This window comes from Miniopterus natalensis, chromosome 3, assembly GCF_054644295.1.
Source record: "Miniopterus natalensis isolate mMinNat1 chromosome 3, mMinNat1.hap1, whole genome shotgun sequence".
In the NCBI taxonomy this organism is placed as follows: Eukaryota; Metazoa; Chordata; class Mammalia; order Chiroptera; family Miniopteridae; genus Miniopterus; species Miniopterus natalensis.
The window spans coordinates 94,346,373-94,367,053 of NC_142083.1; the positions used below are offsets into that span (position 1 = coordinate 94,346,373).

Genomic DNA, 20,681 nt, shown 5'->3' on the forward strand with positions numbered 1-20,681 from the left:
CGCCGCCAGGTCACGTGAGCGCCGCCTGGTCACGTGAGCGCCGGAAATAGAAGTGGCGCCGGGCTCAGGCTCTTTTCGCGCTTCGCGGCTGCCCGCGGAGGGGCTCGCCCGTGGGTCTCCGGGACCCTGCCCCCAGCTATGCGCGGCCGGAGGGCAGCGCGCGGGCGTGGGGCCGAAGGCGGCCGCACCCGGCGTCCCGCAGGCCGCTCTCTGGAAGCGTTCGCCGAGGAGGTGGGCGTCGCGCTGCGCGGTAAGTAGGGCGTGATCGGGACGCGGGGTAGGGGCTGGGGCCGGGGCTGGGGTTGGAGGCCCAGGGCGGGCCGGCGGGGCCGCGCGTGAGGCCCGGTCCCATTCTCTGCCTGGTGCAGCGTCCCTGGAGACAGAGACAGCCGAGGACATGGACGGCCGGAGCCCGGCGCGTCTGCCTTGCACGCTAGCCATGTGGGAGCTGGGCCACTGCGACCCCCGGCGCTGCACCGGCCGCAAGCTGGCCCGCCTGGGCCTGGTGCGCTGTCTGCGTCTGGGCCACAGGTTCGGCGGCCTCGTGCTCAGCCCTATGGGCTCTCAGTATGTGTCCCCCGCTGACAGGTAAGCGCGAGAGGCCGGGGGAGGAGGAGGGAGTAGGAATGGGCGGGATTCCTGCTTGGACGCGCATCATTCCTTTCGGGGCTCACCTGTTTATACCTGTCTGGTTTGCCCCCATTGCCTAGCACAGAGCCCAGGATATAGATCACAAATAAACGTTTGTCACGTGATTAAATGAGCCTGTTCTAGTTTTCTAGTTGCCTCAAAGCTTGGCCTGTAAGGCCCCTTGGGGTTGAGGCAGGGGAATGATGTTCTTGTATCCCCAGTGAGGCCAGTTTCCAGGGAAATACCTGTTCTAGGGGCCATCATCAAGGTGGTGCTGGCCCCTAGAACCCTGTGCTGCTTCTGGCAGACAGCTGGTGGCACAGTCGGGGATGGCTGTCATCGACTGCTCGTGGGCCAGACTGGAGGAGACCCCGTTTGGGAAGATGCGGGGGAGTCACTTTCGGCTGCTGCCCCACCTGGTGGCCGCCAACCCCGTGAACTATGGCCGGCCCTGCAAACTGTCCTGTGTGGAGGCTTTTGCCGCCACCTTCTGCATCCTGGGTGAGTGTCAGGGCCTGGCAGCCTGGAGGCCTGGCTGTGCTCCCAGCAATGTGTTTTCTACTGACAAGTCCCAAGAGAAACTCACGGGTGTGTACAGAGGTGGCTGAGATGGACAGGCCAGGGTTTCTATCTCAATTCCTACTTAAAAGTTCTTGCTCTGTGGGGTTGAGGTGGCAAAACGAATAGCTGGCCTGCAAGCACTCATATTTGGCCTTGCTATCTTGGCACCACTGCCCTGAGAGCCCTCCATCACCCTTCAGCTCATCCTCAGAGAATTTATGGTCTTCATAGAGGCCCATCTGGGCAGCCCCATGAGACATAGGCAGGATTTAGTGGGCTGCAGAGGCAGGCATGGGCTGTCTGGACTGTAGGATGGTGTCTGGCAGGGACTTTTAGTTCCTGGGACAGCATTGAGTATGCTGGGGACGTGTTCGGGATTGGAAAGGGATTGTTGACATTCTTGGGTTTCCTGTTTCTGCGGCTTCAGGCTTCTCAGACCTTGCTGTCATTTTGCTGCGGAAGTTCAAGTGGGGCAAGGGCTTTCTAGACCTGAACCGTGAGCTCCTGGACAAGTATGCAGCTTGCTGCAGCCCAGAAGAGGTGCTGCAGGCAGAACAGGAGTTCCTGGCCCATGCCAAGGAACGCCCAGAGGAGGAGATCGGTGAGGACTGGCATGGATGTGAGCCCCTTTATGGGTGGGAGCCAGGACCCTCCATGCTTGCCACCTCTTTGAGAAGCTGCAAGAGTGGAAGGCTGGGTTCTGCTCAAAGCTCACCTATATGTCACTGTCCTTTTTGCTCCCTCTGTTCAGATCCCTTTGACGTGGATTCAGGGCGAGAGTTTGCAAATCCCAACAGGCCCATGGCTGGCACCCAGTAAGTCCAAGCTTCCCAATTTCTGACAGCTCAGACCCAGGGCTGTCCTCAGCCTCTGGCCTCAGCCCTTCCTGCTGCATGGGAACAGGGTGGGGGTATGGGGTTGACTGTGGAAATGAGGGGTCTGGATGTCCCATTGAGAGGTTTTGGTTTTGAGAACACAGGGAGTATGAGGAATTTGTACTCAGTCTGGGCGCTTTTGTGGGTCAGCATGCCAGGGAAGGATTACCTCAGATGAGCCACAGATGGTGCCTTTAATGAACACACCTCTCTTTCCAGGCTGCCCAGGGACACTGGTGACAGCGACAGTGAGGAGTCGTCTGAGGAAATTAGGCCTGAAGCTGAGGATGGAGGCTGCTGCTGCAGCAGCAGCCCAGAAGAGGAGGAGACTCTGGAACAGGGGTCAGAGACCAGGGCCCCCACCGAGGTTTGGAAAGGAATCAAGAAACGACAGAGAGACTGAAGGTTGCAGATGTGTATTTTTCAAGGCAGAGTGATGATGAGGAAATGTAGAGACTGCAGTGGGACTGGTGGGAACAAAGACAGGCCTGGGAGCCTCTGCTCATTGCATCTATGAGCAGCACTGGACTATGTTGGGTTATCTCCCAAAGTTTCTATCATGACCTTGCTCTGGGTCCTGCCTCAGAGTCCCCAATGAAGGTGCAGACAGGGAGACTTTATGAGCCTCTTTCTTTGCACTTGGTTTGGGTGCTTGGGGGGCTTTCAGCTTCTAGTGAGGCAGACCCAGCCTGGAAAGGTGTGGGCAGTGGGGTTGGCAGGCCATGGACTAGGTCTTGCGTGGGCACGAACAAGAAAGAACAAGCCAGACAGGTGACTAGTCAGCACGGAGCCCCTTATACTGACCCACCAGCCTCATAGAGTGACTCAAGGGATCCTCTCCTGGGCCTAGGATTCAGGTCGACTGGAGACCTATGACACTCTTAGTAAACTTACTCTCCGCCATATGCCCTCCGTGGGTGGAGAGTTCTGGAGCCCAGAGAGGGTGAGAACACTGTGGCTGCTCATTTTCTCCCTCCACCTGGGGCCCTGGGAGCTGCTTCACTCTAAGGTTTGGATTGTTCAGACTCAAACCTTGGCCTTCCTGCCTTTCAGCGTAGTGAGCTCCTGCCCTCCACCCAACACTGAGAGAGACAAGAACAGAGCTGCTTCTAAGACAGCTGTGCTGTGGCACTGGTGATATTGGGAGTAGACCATTCTTAGTTGGGGAGAGAGTGCTGTCTAGCTTATTGCAGGATATTAAGCAGCATCCCTGAACTTTCAAAGTACCCCCCTTCAACCTCCAGGTGTGACAACCAAAAATGTCTCCAGACATGACCTAATGTCCCCTGTGGGGAAAAGCCCCCCACTGAGAACTGAGTGCCTGCCCACCCTGGGGCTGTAGAACCCCCAGGAAGCAGGTGGGGAAGCTCATCTGGTGGCCAGGCTTCCTCTGCTCCCTGTTCAGGGGGCAGCTGCTGGCCAGGCCCTGCCAAGTTGGCCACCCATATACAGGGTTAGGGGGTGCTTGCTGGGTGCAAGGAGTTCATAGCATACACCACATGGACACACCAGGGCAGACAGGAGCCGGGTGGCCCAGCCACAGCACGAATGCCACACAGCAGGGGAGGGGGCACCACAAGCCCTGGCTGTACTAAGCTGAGATGACACCATGAGGATTTGGGGAGGTTCTGGGGCTGGTAGCTGCAGGGGGCTCATGGGTCCGCCTCCATGAATTTCTCCAGCTCCCTAAGTCTCTTGACAAACTCCTGTGCCTCCCGGTTGGTGCGACCTTCCAGCATCCTCAGTGCAGACTTTACTGCAGGCAGGAGGGCAGGGACAGCATCAGGCCCTGCCAGCCCTCAGACCCACCGCCCCCCTGCCCCCCACTCACCCTGGGCTCTGGGCCGGCGCAGGTGCAGGGTGACAGGCTGCCCAGCCCTTGTGCTCCCCGCAACCTGAGGCCGCACAATGCCGCCAATGCTACCCAAGCCGAGGGCTGCCTCCCCTGCAAAGTCGTTGGTGGACAGCCAGTCGTGGTCCATGACCGTAAATAGCACACAGGCACCACGGCGGCGGCATGCCTCTGCTGGCACAGAGCTGTAGGCAGAGCGCAGTCACCTAGAGCCCTGCTCCCTGCTTGGCCTGGTGTTGGGCAGGTGGGGGCAACACTTACAAATAGAAGAGTTCGTCGTATACTGGGTGCAGTGTTCGGCTTTTGACCTGGGTCCTCTGGCTGTGAACCAGTGGGAAGAGGTGTGGTGGGCCCAGCTCCACGATCACAAAGGGGTCACTCAGGCCTGGAGGGCAGGGCCGTTAGCAGACTGCCACCATCTCACTGGCCTGTCCCCACCTAGCCATGCCTCTGCCCCTCACCATTGGTGTCCAGGGGAAGTAGGTCAGCAGCGTGCAGCACCTCCACCACCAGCCGCTGCTCAGCTGCCTCGTAGTAGCAACAGACGCTCAGGCGCCCACACCGGTTCTGCTCCAGGGACCTCTACAAAAAGGCCCATGGGCTGGTGAGCCCAGCTCAGGAGCTCTGGGGTAAGGCTGTGTGCCCACACCTGGGCCTCGTACCTGCTTGAGTTTGTCCAGGTAATACTGCTCGATGCACTCGCGGGTGGAGCACTTGTGTAGGCGCAGCTCCTCCTCCAGCCTCTGCAGGGACGGGAGGGAAGAATGTGGAGAGGGGGATGCCAGCCCCTTCAGTCCACAGGCCCCTGAAGGCACAGGCTAGTGCAGGGCAGTGGCCCAGGGTTAGGCCTCACCTTGTAGCTCCCATCCCTCAGGTTCTCCAGGGGCAGACCCTGTCCGTCTGCATGGAAAAAAGTGACCAGGGCCTAGGGCAGGGCAAGAAGGGAAAGATGTAAGGTTCTGGCATGTGCTGGGGACAGTGGACTGACACATCTGGAGCCCTGAGTTTGTGTAGCACCAGGATCTTGGGAGCCCCGGGCAGAGACACCTATCACACCAGGGGCACATCAGAAGCCCCCAAGTATAGGAAAATGCTGGTGCCTGAGGCAAACGGCTGTTTCAACAGGTAGCCCAGATGCTGCTGACCCAGGTGGGCTGCCAGGGAGGAAATGCTGCCCTGGTGGGTTACCAGAGAAAGAACTATCCAAACTTGTCAAGCCAATGCATCCTGGTATGGGACAGCAGGGTCAAGGGGAAGGGCAGTAGCCTTGTCCCCTGGAGCCCAGCAGAGGGGGGGACACCTCCATAAGGTCCTACCTCCAGTGTGAAGTGGAAGCGGCTGTAGAAGTCGGCAGAGACGTCAAGGTTGGTGCCCAGTGCCTGCAGAATGGCCTGCAGGAGCAGCTCCCAGAGAGCCTCTAGCACCCTGCAGTGACACAGCATCAGTGACTGGATCCTGGCCTGCCCTGCTCTGCCCACCCCAGTCCCTACCTGTCCAGGTTCTCCTTCACCAGCAAGGCGTTCAGCAGGGCCAGCTTCTCATCCAAGTATTTCATGAGTGGGGCCACAGCCTGCAGGGGTGGGGGTGGGTCCTCAGGGTCAAACTGCCCCTGGCCCCGTCACACCCCCACCAGGCTGAGCCCTCAGCTGACCACACACTCACCTCGTCGTTCTGGATGGAGTCGGGCGAGAGGCTGACATGCTGCACATACTTTCTGATGTCACCCACCATCTAAGGGACAGCAGTGCTCAGCACTGGGGGGGGGGGGGTGTGGGCAACGCCAGGTCCCTGCCCCACCTTCCTTGCCCTCCTTGCCCACCTTGGAGGTCAGGTGCGCAGTCACAGTGCAGGCCTCCCGCTGCAGGTCCTCATCCAGCGTCTGTGTGCAGCTGAGCAGGGGGCGCGGGAGCCCTCCTGCGAGCCCCGAGGCCCCCTCTGGCCATGCCAAGCCTCGTAGTGCCTGGCCAACAGCCTTACGCAGGAGCTCCACATTGTTGAGGACCACACAGAGCTGGGGAGAGGTGCCAGATGTGTGTGGGATGAGGAGTAGTGTTCCTGTGGTCAGGTGGTGGCCCCACCCAGCCTCCTGCCCCCTTCTACCTGCCCACCAGCCCACTCACCGGCTCGCTCACTGCCTCTCCTGAGGCCCTGGGCTGAGTGTCCACCTTCTTGCGCAGCAGCTCAGTGTAGAAGAGGGCAGCCTCACACAGGTCCTGGAAGGACATGGGCTCACAGCTATGGGCCACATCCCCTGGCCCTGCTGCCCCGACCTATTCTCAGGCTGTAGTTCCCACCTGGCTAAGCTGGGTGCCCAACCCCTGGGCCTGGGCAGGGTCTGGCCATGCCAAACAAGCCCACAGCTCCTGGATGTGGCTGAAGCAGAGACTTGCAGTGGCTGCGGAACTGCTGTGTTTGGAAGAGTTGTCCATAGGCTCCAGCTGGCAAGGCAAAAGGAGATCTGGGTTTTGGGGGGCCCCAGATGAGTCCCACTACTCAGACTGGGTGCTCACTTACTGTGTCCACATCAACAGCTCCCTGGAGCCTCCATTTGGCCTGGTCCCGCAGCACCTGCAGCCAAAGCTTCACAGCAGGTAGGAATGGGACATGGATGCCGATCAGAGCCAGGGAGCTGCTGTCCCTGCAACAAGAGGCCAGCCAGTCAAAGCATGCCCACCCTACTCCAACACCCTGAGACAGCATGGCCCAGGGTCCCCGGCCTAAGGAGTACCCAGGAGAGCCTCCTGCACAGGGGCCTTGGGCGTCCATTCTGGAGCCCTCCTAGAGAAGCCAGAGAATGGCAGAGGGGGATAGGTGAGGGAGGGGAAGGAAGGTATCAGATGGGTGGGTTAGAGGAACAGGTGGAGGGAGGGGAACAGGTGCAGGAAGGGTGCAAGTGGAGGGAGGGGGAAATGGGAAGTAGGTGGGACAGGACACCCACCGGCCCAGGATGCTGCTCCAAAAGCACTGGATGTCTGCCAGGGACAGGTAGAGCTCAAAGAGCCGTGAGGCCACCTCAAGGTTCATTTTGGGGCTCAAGTCCTCCGTCAGTACCCACACCTCTTCAGCTACCTGCCCAGAAAGGTGGAGTCAGGTTGCCAGCAACAAAGAAACCCAGACCCCTTCCCAGCCGGGAAGCCTCTCCCCATCCCGCTGCCTCACCAGACGCTCCAGCTGCCGGAAAGTGAGAGTAAAGAAATCAATCTTGATGATGCTGCAAAGGACACACAGACACCTGCTCACCCCTGGCCCCTCGCCCCAGTGTCAGCACTGCAGGGGCAGCAGGAAGAGTCCTGAGCGCTACCTGTGGAAGAGGCTGGCATAGATGCTGTAGCAGGACTGCAGGTCCTCGTAGATGGCATCAACCAGCTCAACCAGTCCAGCAAGCCGCTGCAGCCCTGGCTGCAAGGAAGCACTGTTCACACTGATCTTTTGGCCTGCACCCACCTGCCACTCCACCCACAAATGGCCATGCCCTTTCTAAGCTGTACCTGCTCTCGAGGGCTCTTGGCGTTCAGGAGCCTGTCATACCATTCCCGGTTGCCTCTCTAAAAGGGAAGCCACAGAGGCAGTATGGTGGGTGGGAAGGAAGAAGGGCAATGAAGGGCAGAGGGCCTGGGTTACAGCAGGTCCAGGAGCAGTGGGTGGGGCACGGGTGGCTGAGTGGTGCAGGGCAGGGGCTGGGCAGTTAGCCCAGGCCAGGCTACCAGCCGTACTTTCAGGGAAGCAGCGATGTCCATGTTAAGCTCGGTCTCAAAGGGGCAGACTTCAAAGGAAGGCTGGAAGAGCTGCAGCTTGTCCAGACACCTGGTTGAGGAGCCACAGCTGACTGGTGGCTGCCCCACCTGGTCCCCTACCCCCCTTGTGCTAGCAGCTGCACCCACTTCAGCAGCAGCTCCAGGCGGTGTATGGCTGTGCTGTTGGTGGCGGGGAAGTAGTCCCGGAGCTGGCGCAGCAGCCTCAGCGCAAACTCGGAGAAGGCAGAGAAGCTATCAGCCAGGCTCTCCTCCTGGGGACATAGGGCCCTTCAGGACTGATCCCTCGGATCCTCCCCCTGGCGGGCTAGCGGGTAATCGAAGCTTTGAGCTGAGGAGCAGCCTCCAACCGCATTGACCTCTCCAGCTGGCCTCTCTAACCTCAGCCTCCATAGCTCCCCCTAGCGGCACAGGTGGCCTCGCGTTTGCACCACCTGCTGTTCTCCGCTCTGTCTGCAGCGCCCAAAGTCCCTCTGTTGCTCACCAGCTGCAGTGCATGACCTTCCTCCAACACACCCCTATCCTGTATTTCTTCCCACTTGCTCTCTCCTACATCAACGCCCTACCGCCCTCACGGACCGTGAACCCGACAGAGGGAGGACTCGGCCCCTCACTGCTGCCCCAGCCCGAGCAGGCGCCCAGCACACCCTCCAGGAACATTTTCAGGCCACACGGCCACGCCCACCTGCTCCTGGGGCAGCGAGGCCGCCTCCTCCCAGTGCGCCTGCATGTCCTCCAGCAGTCCCAGCAGGTAGCCGTAGTCCAGGGTGCAGGTCTGATGGTGGCGGCTGCTGGCCTGCCAATGCCTGTAGGGGCGCCCCCGGCCCAGAGCCAGGGCAGCGGCGTCGGGCAGGACCCCCACATCCAAAGACCTCCAAACGCCACGCCCACTCCCGGGAATGCCCTTCTCATGCTCCGCCCACCTCCGGCCCCGCCCGCGCTTCCCCGCGCGTCCCGCCCACTCACAGGACCGCCAGCTGCAGCGCAGACAGGTTGCTCTGGGCGCCGTGCAGGCAGAGCACCGTGGCCGCCGGCGCGCTGAGCTCGCCCCGCCAGCTGCTCGAGTTGGGCTGGGGAGGGGCTGGGCGTGGGTGGAGGTGGGAGACCCCCATCCCCTCCCGATTGCGGTCCCCCTCGCTTGCCCTCCCCCGGCCGCGCCCCCTGCCCTGGGGTCCCCAGGGCGCCTCTACCTCTCCGGCTCGGTGCTCGAACTGCAGCAGACGGTTGAGCAGCAGCAGGTAGGACAGGAAGCCCGACCGCCCGCGCCGGCTCATGGCCGTGTCCCTCTGTAAGGAACAGCGCCCGCCCTTCACCAGGTGCCCGAGCCACGGGCTGGGGTGCAGGGTGGGGGTCCCCATTATTCCCCACGGCTTCCCACCTGCGTGGTGATCAGCTTGAGCACCAGCTGGCAGTCTCCCTGCACGCGGGAGGCGCTGGAGCGTGGTTCCAGTTTGAACCATCGGTCCTCACCAGCTACAGGCACCTCCTGCAGGAAGGGGGTTCAGACTGGAGATTACTCCCCCCCCCAGAGACGCTGTGGGACTGTAGGGAAAACACAGGCCTCCACGTTCCCACTGAACTGGGGGGACTAGCACAAAGTGAGTGTTCAAGGGTCCCTGGACAGAGAGTCCCAAGGAGGCTGTCCGTGCCCCACCCCAGCAAGGTTCTCCCCCCAGCCCAAGAAGGATGGGAGACTCTTGGGGACTACAGGACATAGCCACTGTAGGTAATATCCCAGGAGGGTGAGGCACCCACAAGCAGGTGTTCCATGAGTGAAGCCTCTGCACCCACTCACCCAGATGGGTATGTTGAGGCACCCCAGGAAGTCATCAGTGTGGTCCTCTGTGGACCCAGCCCTTCCATTTGCACGGGCTGACTTGACAATCTGTTTGAAATACCTGGGCACAGCAGGGTAAGCATCACACCTGTGGCCCCTGGGGAGCCACCACCAGCTGGGGGGGTGGGGCACAAGGGTCCCAACTGCTGTACCTGCTCATGCCCTTCAGGCCAATGACCTCATTTAGCTTCCTGCATGCTTCCACCAGGGACACATCATCGTCATGGTCCCTGAAGAAGGGGGTCACCTGGCTTGTCTGGAGCCCAGCCCAGCCCTGAGTGCCCCCTCCCAATATCCTCAGACCAGAGGCACCCACACCCCCTGTCCTGCAGGGCACAGAGGCCTATACCAGATGTCCAGGTGCAGCTGGTCCGTGCTGACATCTTCAATCTCACTACAAGGAAAATAGAAACCCATGAGGGTCTGAGGTGATCCTCTGCCCAGGGCTGGGACAGGGACAATTTCAGGAGCCACAGGGAGGGGTCCATGACAGACTGTGTGGCCCAGCGGACATGAGTCTCTCTCTTGAGACTTAGTTTTCTCCTCTGAAAAGTAGGCATTTGACCAGGTGCCTTGGTTCCCTAGGGCAGGCAGAGACCACGTACAGCTGTGAGCTGTGACCCTCATGGTCACTTGCCGCCCCCATGCATCCCCAGCACTGGCTCTGGCACTGCAGGCAGTCCCCTGTCCAACCATCTGCTGGGTGAGGGAGCTTACAAGAGGAAGTGCTCGTTCCAGACAGGGTTCAGGGTGCTGCTCTTGACCTCGGTGACCTGGATGCACTTAGCTGGCAGCGGGCTGCCACGCTTGGCACCCTTGCGGAAGCTGAAGCGCTGCTCCTTGTGTGGGCCTGGCTCCCGTGGGGTGCCCGAGGCTGACAGGATGCCCAGCATGCAGTATGGATCACTGAAGCCTGGGACACAGCAGGTGACTCAGTCCCCAATCACAGGCCCTCCTCCCCTCCATGGTCACCAGGTCTGGGAGCAGCTACTGTCCAGGCCAGTCCTCACTCACCATTGGGATCTTTGGCCAGCAGATTCTTGGCACGCATGACAGACACTTTCAGGCTGTATGTAGGGGCCTGTGGGCAGAGGGGTGCTGAGGGGCCTCTAGGGGTTCAGTGTGAACATGAGGGCGCTGCCCTGTGCCCCCTCCCCCTGGTCCTTGAACATGGGCGCTGTGGCTGGTCAGCTCTGCACAGGCAGGTGGCAGCCTCACCTTGGCTTTCTTCACACACTCAATGGCCTCTGTATGCTCCTCAGGGCTGGTGTCAAAGACCTGCGGAGGGCAGGCAGGTGTGAGGGCCCAGGTGACCCCCAAAGCAAGGCTGGCCATCACCCTGGGGACCTCAGGCATGGCCCCAGCCATGGATGTCTGACTGCAAATGCCATGGGTGGGGGGAGCAAGGTGTGGAGGAGGAAAGGTGTGTCTGTCTATTCTTCTTTCCACCTTTCTGTGTGCATGTGTCTGTCCATCCTTCTGGGTGTGCCTGTCAGCTGTATGTGTGTCTGCCTGTGCACACACAAATGTGTGTGTTGTGTACTTGGGGCACATATGTGTGTGTTGTTCAGGTGGCAGTGATGTCAGCAGGTGTGGGAGGGGTTAGTGGTGGGCAGTGGTCTCAGTCCTTTTCAGAGCAGGATAGACGGGGCCAATGGGGCTCACCTGCTGAAGGTAGCTCAGTAGGGCCTCCTGGTCATCCACCTGGTCGGGACCCATGGTCCCTGCTCGATAAAGGACGGTGTATAAAGCTTCCTCGTAGAGCATCTCTACCTGGGTGGTGTGGGGAGGACACCCTGAGTCCCTTGCCACCACACCTGTCTCCCTTTAGGCTCCTTGGACCCACCCCCTGCCTGTGTGTCCAGCCCCCACTCCTCAGCAGCTCCTCCCACTGGCATAACCCACTCCCTGCCTCAGTGCCTTTGAACCTGCCCAACCCTCCACTGAGCCCCTCCTCATCCCTGACCTCTGCTCCTTACTTCCATGGGGATGCCTGGCCCATCACCCCAGGCACCTTTACTGTCCACCTATTCCCAGACTCTGAGCCTGGCACACAGCCCCACCCTGGGGCCAGAACCCCTTCCCTCTTACCTCCTCCTGGGTCAGGGCTCTCAGGCCACGGTTGGGGTCCACCGGCTCAGTGGGGGCTGGTGAGCTGCTGCGCAAAAGGACCTAAGAGGGGGTTACTGGGGTGAGGGTCTCCAAAGGTGGGGATTCTGTGGCTGGCTGGGTGGGGGGTGATCCAGGGAGCGAGTGGAAGGATGGAGGCAGATGTGGAGGGGGCAGGTGAGGAGGCCGGGCACAGTGCCCCCCAAGCTGCACAGCCGAGCCCGAGATCCCTCCTCACCTCAGGGCACGGCAGGCCCCGTCTGCCTTCCCTCTTCCTCAGGATGAGGCGCATGTGGGTGAAGAACTCCACACCATCCCCTGGTTTCCTGCCGAGAAAGGCCAGGCTCGGGGTCAGCAGGCCCTCCCCAAAGCTCAGGGCTCACAGCGCACGCCGCTCTGCTCAGGACCCAAGGCATGCCTCAGAGCACAGTGCGATGTCCACAGGGCACCCCACGGCCTTGGGTTCAGACCCTCCCTTTGGGCCATGGGACACCCACCAGGCCCCCGTGGCAGGCTCCTGCGCGTCAGCACTGGTGCTCCCCGGCTCCTCCTCAGTCCTCCGGCGGAAGGACGGGCAGACCTGCACCTGCCTGAGCACACTGCTCTTGATCTCCAGCAAGGTGGACATGGTGGGTGACCTGTGGGCAGAGAGCATGGCCGTGGCTTCCAGTCGTCTGCTCCTTCATTAGTTCAGCAGCATTGCCATATGGTCCCCAATAAGCACTTCACATGCCACATTTAGCAATTACTGAATTAACCAGAAACCAACAAAAGCCATGATCCTGGGGACAGCCTGAGGCAGGAGGAGGGGGCACCTCTGGGAGAGCAGAACTGGCACCATCATGGCCACCAAAGGCATGGGGTTGGGAGGGGAGAGGCCCGTGAGATCACCCCCTACCCTGGACTGTGCTGGGCACCCAGGGGGCCACGAGGACCCCTGCCAAGTCACTTGATCTAAGTCATCAGCCTGGGCAGAGGGTCACTGTCATTTTCACTTGACGATGTCCCACTCTGCAAAATGGGAAACCGCTGCAGGGTGGCTTTGGAGATGGGACAAGGCTGTAAGAAGTGATGGTGGTGCCCTGCAAAGTCTGTGCCCCTCAGCCCTGTGTGGACAGAATGCATAGGAGGGACCGCTGGGGTTTTCACCCAACTGCAGCAGGGCCAGTGCCCCATCCTCACTCTTCAGAGTGCCACCCAAAGCAGAGCCTACTCCCTGAAATCAGTGCAAATGAGAACACGGGGCAAGTCCTACTCCTCCTGGAAGGTGCGGGGTTTGAGCCACAGCTCCTTCTCTGTCCTGCTCCAAGTGCCCCATGTTTCCATGGCAGCCATGACACTGTGTTTTGGAGCAGCACAGATGCCACAGCTGGGACAGGGAAGGGCCTCTACCAAGAAAAGAATGAAGCCTGGGCCTGGCTGCCCCCCGGCCCTGCCCTCTGAAGCCAGTTCAGTCTTGGGCATTCTGCTCTGTGTGGTGAGAACCTGTGGGGAACAGGGCATGGGCTGAACAAGTCTGCAGTTCGTGGAGGGACTGAAGCCAGCGAACCCAGCAGCAGGTACTTCTGAGTAACAAGGACATCTTCCATCCAGGTGGCAGGGCCCAGGCTTCCTTTGAGAAGCCTCACTGCTTCTTCTCATTGCTAGCACTAGGCTCCCCTTGCCCAGCCACAGGCAGCAAGGGAGAAGGTCCGGCTCCAGGTGACACCTGCGTGTTTCCTCCAGGGAGCTCAGGGTTCTCTGCAGACCGCAAGAGAAGGGCAGGAAGACAGCTAAACAGTTGCTGGCCTTCGAGCCCATCCCTTCTACTGCACTGCCCAGCCAGGCACCCACCTCTCCCCTGGTTGTGTACCAACTGGCCCTGTGCCTCCCCCAGACTCCAGTGTGTTCCCCTTGAAAACTATCAAGGCAAAGTGCAGACCTCCTGCCAGGTCACCTCTGCTTGCTAGGTGTACACCCCTCGGCTCCCTGCCCCGGCTTGCTGGCTTCTGGTGGGAACACACCAGGCTCCCCTTAGCGCAGCACAGGGCCTCTGCATGGCTGCCTAGACCCCCCTTCCTTGCTTATGGGAACTTGTCCACATACTGAGGGCACCTCCAGGCCAGGCACATCAGCCTGAGCAGGGGTTACTGTTCTTTTGACTTGACAAAATGGGGACTCAGCCAGATGGAGCTACTAGCCCAGGTCTCATGGGCAGTTAGTGATGGGAATGCCAGGTGAGACCACTTTGGCCCTGCCCGCCCAGGCCATCCCCCTAGGCCGGGCTGCTGCTCGGGAATATGCCCACATATGCGCAGTCTCTGTTAAACGTCTGCTGCCTCTTCCTTAGAATCTTAAGCTCTGCTGGAAGAGCTGGGGCTGCCGCACACCTAGCACCTGGTGGGACCTAAATTGACTTTGTTGAGCAAGCCAGGTCCCTGCTCCCAGCTCTGTCTCCTGGTGTTTCGCGGCGGCTGTTCTTAGTCTATACCCCCCACCCCAACTCAGGCCACCTCCTCCAGACAGGAGAGGCAAGCAGCTTGTCTCCCTACAGAGTTACCAGAAATGAGGCTCACCTCTTTCATACCTATCAGTGCCTGTCCCTGGGAGCCTCCCCCCAAAGATGGGGGCTCCGCAGCTTGAGCACAGGCTTCCAGAGGCTGTTGCCCCTACAGCCAACTGTGAAGTCTCCAGGGGGCTGGGCATCACAGGCCCCCTTCCTCTAGCTGAGTAGACGGGGATCCTCCCCCTGCAGCCCCCAAAGCCAGGGGAGCAGCCAGTGCTTAAGCTGTTTCCAGGGCAACCGCCAGCTGCTGTGTCTGCATGTGACAGGGGCTACAGGGGCTCTACATCTCAGAGACAAATGTGACGCAGGAGCCCAGTGGCCTGAGCTGCAGGGATGGAGGTGTCTGTGAGAACAAAATGTTCAAGATGGTGGGGCAGCACCCTACCTGTATTTTCCACTCAACATCTCACCGCATAATGATCGGCCCTGGAGAGGGGTGCTGCTCTGTTCCCCTCATCTGGATAAGGAAACTGAGGCCCCATGGTTAGGAAACTGCTCAAGGCCACAGAGCCAGCAGGTGGCCTGAGGTGGCCTCCTGTGTCCAAGCACTAAGCTCCTAGCACATCCTCAGTCCTGGGGTCCAGGTGGATCACCCTACTCCCTTAGCCCACTGCCAAGATGGGGGCACAAGTGTCTGGGAGTGATGGCCCAATCTGAGTGCTCAGAAACTCCTTGGGTTCCTCTGGGAATCCTGGGCTGTCTGGGCAGTTGATGACCTCGTGGCACCCAACAGCCTTGGCCCTGGGAGCCAGCCAGCACCTCACCCACAGCTATCATTAACAGTGGGCCTGTGGCCATCTCCCCAGGAAGCACTCACCGGCTGCCAGAGCCTCTCAGCCCGTATGTGGCACGAGTGAGCAGGGCACAGAGCTATGGGGGCCCTCTATCTGTGTGAGGGGCCCCAATGGGACTCCTTCCCAAGCTGTCCCTGTCTCCAGCCCTCCTGGGCCTGGACAGCAACACAGAACATCCCTGCTAATGCCCAGCCACCAGGGCCAGAATCACAGCTCCCATTGGTCCAGCAAGCCAAATGGTCAGATCTGTTTTGTCCCCTGCTGTCCCCAAGGCCCGGGTTGAAAGGGAAATGACAATTCTGCAAAGTGGATATCCCACTGCACAGCCCAGGACTAGGGTGACTTGTCCAGAGCCAGAATTCAAACCCAGGGCTCTAGGCCACGCAGTCTCCCACTAGCCCCTCAGCTGAGGTTCTAAGGCAGGTGAGTCTGGGGTAACTGAGCTGAACCAAAAGGCCAGATAGGTCTCCATAGTCAGTATGTCCAGTGGCCAGCTGGGCACCCTCGGAGAGAATAAACACCTTTAGAGTGTTGGGATGCCCTTCTTACCAAAAATAGGTCCCTGGCAACTTCGGGGGCCACTGATGCCGCCCTGGGTGTGGCAGGATGTCTGGCCTCACGTGCTAGTTCTCCATGCCATCTTCATGGTCTTTTTTCCCAGCCGGCCCCCACCTGGCTCCCACTGCCCCCTTCTCTTTCATTGATTTCGGGGCTCCCATCTCTCCCTGGCCTCGATGACTTCCCAGACAGTGCTGCCCTGCACAACTCGAGGGCAATGCCCATTACAAATGCTGCTTCCTGGGGAGTGGCCTGGGAGTATGAATTTTAACCAGCTCTGTAGATGTTAGCGCTCCATGAAGCCTGAGACCAGCCGGCAAGGGCTAGCTGGATGCTTCGAGAACGAATGCATGAAAAATGGTTTGACTCCGTGAGTTCTTTCTTCCTTCGAGGTCCCCTCTTACCTGTCCTTACCTGTTTCCGAGAAACGTTCCTCCTCCCACCTCTCTCACGGACACCCTTCCCCCCACCCCCTCCCCGCCTCCGTGCTACCCACGGGAGCCTGAGCCCCCGCAAGTTCTGTAGGGGTCTTTCCCCCAGTGGGGGGCTGGTGGTCCAGGAAGTTCCGAAGACGATCAGGTGAGTATATGTGTATTTAACTCCCCCTAGAGCCCTGGGGTAGGTGAGGGGACGGGAGGGGCACGGATTTGGGGGAGGGACGGGGACCCCGGGAGGGTGGGAGGGACAGTGTGCTGGGGGCGTCTTCCTCCCCCGTGGGCTGCCTGGGAAACACCGCAAAGCGTCTCCAGGGTCCTCGGCCCAGACCCCCGCCCCCCCCGCAGACTGACCATCCCCTCCCCCCTCCCGCTCCTGTGCTCCCAGGGGAGGTGCCCCCCAGGGCTCGGGCAGAAAGGCCTGAGGCCCTTGCCTCCGAGCGCGCCCCGGTCGGTTTCCCCGGGGCCGGGGGCGTGTCTTTACGACCTCCCGCCCCCGGGGCCTCCCTGTGCCGCCCGGGGTACGCACCCAGGGGCTGAAGGGGGCGGCGTCCCAGGTCCCTCCGGGTGGGCGCCGGCGGAGCTTCGACGGCGCGGGACGGAGTGGCAGCACTCACCGTGGGCTGGGAGCGCGTGGGGTTGGGGTCCTGCAGGCGCCCCTCTCGCACCGACTCGGAGGCGCCCCGGACGGCCACCGCTCGCAGCCTGGCGTGCGGACAACTGAGCGCAGCTGACCCTCCGCGGCTGCTGCGGGGGTGGGGGCGGGGCGGGGGCGGGACCTGGCCTGCTCGCCCCGCCCCTGCGGGCGCGCCCCCTCCCCTTCCCGTGCACCCCCGCGCCCCCAGTTAGCGGAGCCGGCCGGGGAGCTCCCTCCCCCAGGGCCTGGGCGCAGAGCTGTCAGTCAACCCACAGGTGGGTGCAGACCCGGAGCAGGCTCCGCTCCGCGCCAGGACCCCTCCCGGGGGCACCAGGAAGCCAGAGTCACTGAAACCGAACAAGAGACTTTGGGAAGGGCTGCGCAACCACCTCCAAAGTCGTACCCCCAGCTCAGCACTGTCTCCTGTGTCAACCTGGAGTAGGCCTGGGTCTGGTGACTTCACCACCTTGAGCCTAAGGGCTCCCTCTTCTCATGGGGGAGAGTCCACACCTGGGGCGAGGAGTGCTGCGGTCATCAACCCAGGATGCCCCATGACAACCTTGATTACCTGTTGGGGTGATCCTCCCCATGGTCCAGATGAGGCCCCAGACACCCCAGGTTGGGCCACAGGCCTGATCACAGCCTGTGGAACCCCAGGGCTGGAGCTGGACCCTGCCCACGCATTTCCCAGCCCACTTTCGGGGTCCCTTTCTGGCCTCCCCACTCCATATCCACGCAGCATTATTAAACTTAACCGTGGTCTTCTGGAGAGCTTGTTAACACAGATTGCTGGCCCACCCCAAACCTACTGATTCCAAAAGTCTGGGTTGGGGCAGACCATCTGCATTTCTACAAAGGTCCAGGTGCTGCTGGGCATCCTGGGATCACACTGGGAGAACTGTGCAGAGGTTCCGTTCCTCAGGTAGACAGGTTTCCTGGATCCCAACCCTGCCTTTGGCCGATCCTGCTGGACCCTCAGAGCACCCTGTCCTTGGGGGTCAGACCGAAATTTGGAGTTTTCATCCCAAAGGACAGAAAGACAAGCCTGGAACCCACTATGGCTCAGGCCCAGAGGCAAGGACAGTTCTCTCTGTGAAGGGCAGGGGTCAGGTGAGCTGAAGGGAGGGCCAAAGGCTGGGGTAACAGGCCTCTAGAGCATAGCTCCATGCAGGGAGGTACCAACCATAACCACTGTGCCTTTCAGTGAATTGCCCACTTACAGGGTGCTTGTCCCCTTACACAGGGATGGGGTGGACACCACTCAGATGGGGCTACCACCTGTCTCAGCTTCCAGATCCAGACTCATCCGTGCTGCCCTATCCCTGTCCTTGCAGGATGAGACAACTACTATGTGTGTGTGTGTGACAGCACTGCAGGGGGATTAGAGACTGCACTGCAGGTTAGGTTTGCCTAGAAGCTCCGCCCCCAGGCCCTACTTCCATCCTGACCCAGCACAGACAGGCAAATGGGGGCAGAGGCTGTTCAGGATATGCATCAACTCCTTGGGACAGAGATGAGTCATGGAAGCTGGGGAGGGGGCCTGAACCCCATGCCACCAGCTGCCTGCCTTCTTCAGGGGACAACAGTCGAGATGGGCAGCTTGTCCTTCCCTGGGGGACTGGCAGGTCCTGAGCCAGAGCCAGGATCATGGAGCTGGTGCCCCCACCCCTGCAATTTTGTGTCAGGTTCTGCCAACCTGTTGGAACAAACACCAGTCTCGTTGCCGTGGTGATCATAATAGCTTGGGAGGAAGGACTGAGACTGTGCAGCTGCTGTAAACAGGAAGTTAGGAGGGGCAGGTACTAGGGGAGGGGGCCTCTGCTTGCACCACCCACCCATGCCCTGGGGAAGCCAGGGGCGGGGCCAGAGGCACCAGCCCTGAAACTAATTAACTAGCCTGTTGACAGAAGGCCTCTGGAGGCTTTATTCACCGTTCTCTTTAGATAAGCGAACTGAAGCTGAGGGGAAAGGGCTTGTCTAGGGCCGCAAAGCTACAGGCTGGGTCCCAAACCCGGCCCTAAGCCTGTCTCCCTAGGAAACGACGATCCCCAGGACTTCCCTCCACACACACTTCCAGAGGCTGGAGCAATGGTACCAATTGGGGCTGATCCCTTCATTCTCCCCACCTGTTCTGAGACTGAAGTCAGGCCCGCCTGTCAGTGTCACCCTGGCTCTGCTCCCCTGGGCCTCAGTTTTTTCCTCATTTGTAAAATAGCACCCATCCTGGGGGCCGCTGGGAGACCTCAGCAGGTGAGGGCACATGTGCTGGTTAGTGTCTGCTGAGCACTCCTGTCAGAGGGATGGGAACGGCTCCACTATCTGGCCTGACCTCCAGCGATCTGGGGAGGCAAATGTTTCCACCTCGAAAGTTGGGATTGGAAGCTGATCCTGTTGATCCCACAGCCAGGAGTGGGCGGTGAGGGTGCCACTCCACTCCTCTGAAGTGTCACCCTAGCCCCTCTGCCCCAGACCCAGTGGTGGTCTTGAGCAGCAGAGCCAGTTGCCCTGCTCGGGAGGTGGTGAGGGGAAGTGTGGGGGCACGTCATAGCAGGTGCTAGGGCACAAGACATACTGCCTAGAGGAGGTCAGGGCTCTGGAGCTGGTGGGGAGGTGGGGTTCACACCCTCCCGGCTTCTGACAGGAAAGGGCCTGGCAGTGGGGGGAGTGGCTTTTCCTCCTTAAGGCCATGAGAAGAACACCCAGCTCTGGATAAGCACTCTGAAGGCTGATGCAGAGCAGGGAAAGGATGGCACAGGAGATGAGGACTCCTCAGTGAGTCCACCTGACTGCTACAGGTTTTAATAATGCACCAGCTCACACTCTGGTGGCAGGCCTTGGAATTACAGGCCCAGCCTCCTGGCAGTCACGGCCCCCCACTGCCCTCTGAACCGCTGCACCTGTCCAGGACAGAGGCAGGAAAAGGGGGAGGGCCATGGGACTTGGGTAAGGGTTCCTGCCTGCCCTGGGCTAGAGGACCCTGAGGACTGCAGGAATCAGTCCCATTGCCTGGGCCATCCTGGGTGGTTCTGCCAGCAGAGGTGGCTCCAGTTGGGCAGGGGTCTTGCCCAGAGGGCCCCTTGCCTGAGATGCTGCTTCCTGGAGTGCAGTGAACAGCAGCTCGGTGGGGTCCTGTTGTTGCCAGTACCTGAACAGGTGGTCTGTGTCAGGCCCGGGACATGGAAGCAGAGCGCCATCCATTGTCTGTCCACTGGATCTTCCCGTCAGCTTCTGGTCCAGAGGCAGGTGTGCCAGGGCCACCTCCGGCAAGAGCACCTCCCGCACTCACCACTTTGTGGGACCAGGGCAGTACCAGGAGACAGAGCTACAGGTAGACCCAGTGCGTGGCTTCTCACGGAACAGGCATCATTCTCTGCACAGCTGAGGGCTGAGATACCCTTGACTCTGGCTGGGGGGGGGGGGGGGGGGCTCCAATTCCTTCCTCCTTGGAGGAATGGAAGGGGCAGCATGAGCACTCAGCTGACCCTTCTTCAGGAGGGCTTTCTGGAGGGAGGGGTGGGTGGGCCACCAGAAGGGCAGAGGCCAGGAGGTAGGAACCCAGGCCTGTGCTCTGTAACTTTGCTGCTTCCTTGTTGTTTTCTTCTAGATCAGGGAAAAATGGCCTTTTAATGGCTGCCAGAGACTGGGCCAAACTGCTGAAGCCAGTTGTGGGGTCTGGGGGCAGCAGGATGGATGGGACCCTGGTGCTCCAGCCCCGTGGGGCCCACAGCCTCCGAAGATGGGATCAGCACCTGGAAGCCTCTGTGAATCTCCTAGGCCCCTGCAGCAGGACACCCCCAGACTCAGCTGTGGGGTGGCCAGGGCACATACTGCACAGGTGTTCCTCAGGCCCCCCAGCTGAAGCTGTCTCAGACCTGTTTAAGCCAGCCCAAGTCAACGCTGGGCCTCCAACCTGCCAAGTTGTCACCACCTCAAACTGGAGGCTGTTCATGGCACAATCTGATGTAGGAAGGCCTTGGGCTAGCAGGTCAGGGAGGTGGCCTATGTGGGCAGACAGGTGTGAGGACATAGCGCTGGCCCAGCCGTGTCAGTCCAGGGAGGCCAGGGGACCCACAATCCGGCCAGATGACCTGAGCCTC

The 20,681-nt window shown here is 60.5% G+C and overlaps 2 protein-coding genes across 2 annotated transcripts; one reads left to right on the top strand and one right to left on the bottom strand.

Annotated features, from left to right (window-relative positions):
* The first annotated feature begins 59 nt into the window (after positions 1 to 59).
* On the top strand, positions 60 to 2,679 carry TSR3 (TSR3 ribosome maturation factor). The gene is made up of 6 exons (XM_087815742.1): positions 60 to 250; positions 369 to 588; positions 938 to 1,131; positions 1,619 to 1,792; positions 1,943 to 2,006; positions 2,286 to 2,679. The coding sequence occupies exons 1-6, from the start codon at positions 139 to 141 to the stop codon at positions 2,467 to 2,469; spliced, it is 948 nt and encodes a 315-aa protein (XP_087671868.1). The 5' UTR covers positions 60 to 138; the 3' UTR covers positions 2,470 to 2,679.
* On the bottom strand, positions 2,481 to 12,244 carry BAIAP3 (BAI1 associated protein 3). The gene is made up of 33 exons (XM_016207992.2): positions 12,114 to 12,244; positions 11,855 to 11,942; positions 11,599 to 11,679; positions 11,173 to 11,280; positions 10,726 to 10,785; positions 10,522 to 10,588; positions 10,225 to 10,420; positions 9,857 to 9,901; positions 9,660 to 9,737; positions 9,466 to 9,568; positions 9,049 to 9,156; positions 8,861 to 8,956; positions 8,637 to 8,740; positions 8,356 to 8,476; positions 7,800 to 7,924; positions 7,632 to 7,722; positions 7,407 to 7,463; positions 7,220 to 7,317; positions 7,078 to 7,129; positions 6,857 to 6,987; positions 6,433 to 6,556; positions 6,213 to 6,356; positions 6,039 to 6,131; positions 5,738 to 5,929; positions 5,581 to 5,649; positions 5,409 to 5,488; positions 5,235 to 5,343; positions 4,772 to 4,843; positions 4,581 to 4,661; positions 4,380 to 4,500; positions 4,180 to 4,303; positions 3,898 to 4,103; positions 2,481 to 3,822 (listed from the first exon to the last, which is right to left on the bottom strand). Exons 1-33 carry the CDS (start codon positions 12,242 to 12,244, stop codon positions 3,719 to 3,721), a joined length of 3,459 nt encoding a protein of 1,152 aa, XP_016063478.2. The 3' UTR covers positions 2,481 to 3,718.
* Positions 12,245 to 20,681: the final 8,437 nt, after the last annotated feature.

Bases quoted from the DNA above. Each gene is read 5' to 3' on its own strand.
- BAIAP3 (XM_016207992.2), bottom strand. From the start codon at position 12,244: ATGTCCACCTTGCTGGAGATCAAGAGCAGTGTGCTCAGGCAGGTGCAG. The intron at 6,357-6,432 runs GTAAGTGAGCAC...TTGCCTTGCCAG, and splicing joins GAGCTGTTGATGTGGACACA to CTGGAGCCTATGGACAACTC. The intron at 5,930-6,038 runs GTGAGTGGGCTG...ACCTCTCCCCAG, and splicing joins GAGAGGCAGTGAGCGAGCCG to CTCTGTGTGGTCCTCAACAA.
- TSR3 (XM_087815742.1), top strand. From the start codon at position 139: ATGCGCGGCCGGAGGGCAGCGCGCGGGCGTGGGGCCGAAGGCGGCCGC. The intron at 251-368 runs GTAAGTAGGGCG...TGCCTGGTGCAG, and splicing joins GGTGGGCGTCGCGCTGCGCG to CGTCCCTGGAGACAGAGACA. The intron at 1,793-1,942 runs GTGAGGACTGGC...CCCTCTGTTCAG, and splicing joins ACGCCCAGAGGAGGAGATCG to ATCCCTTTGACGTGGATTCA.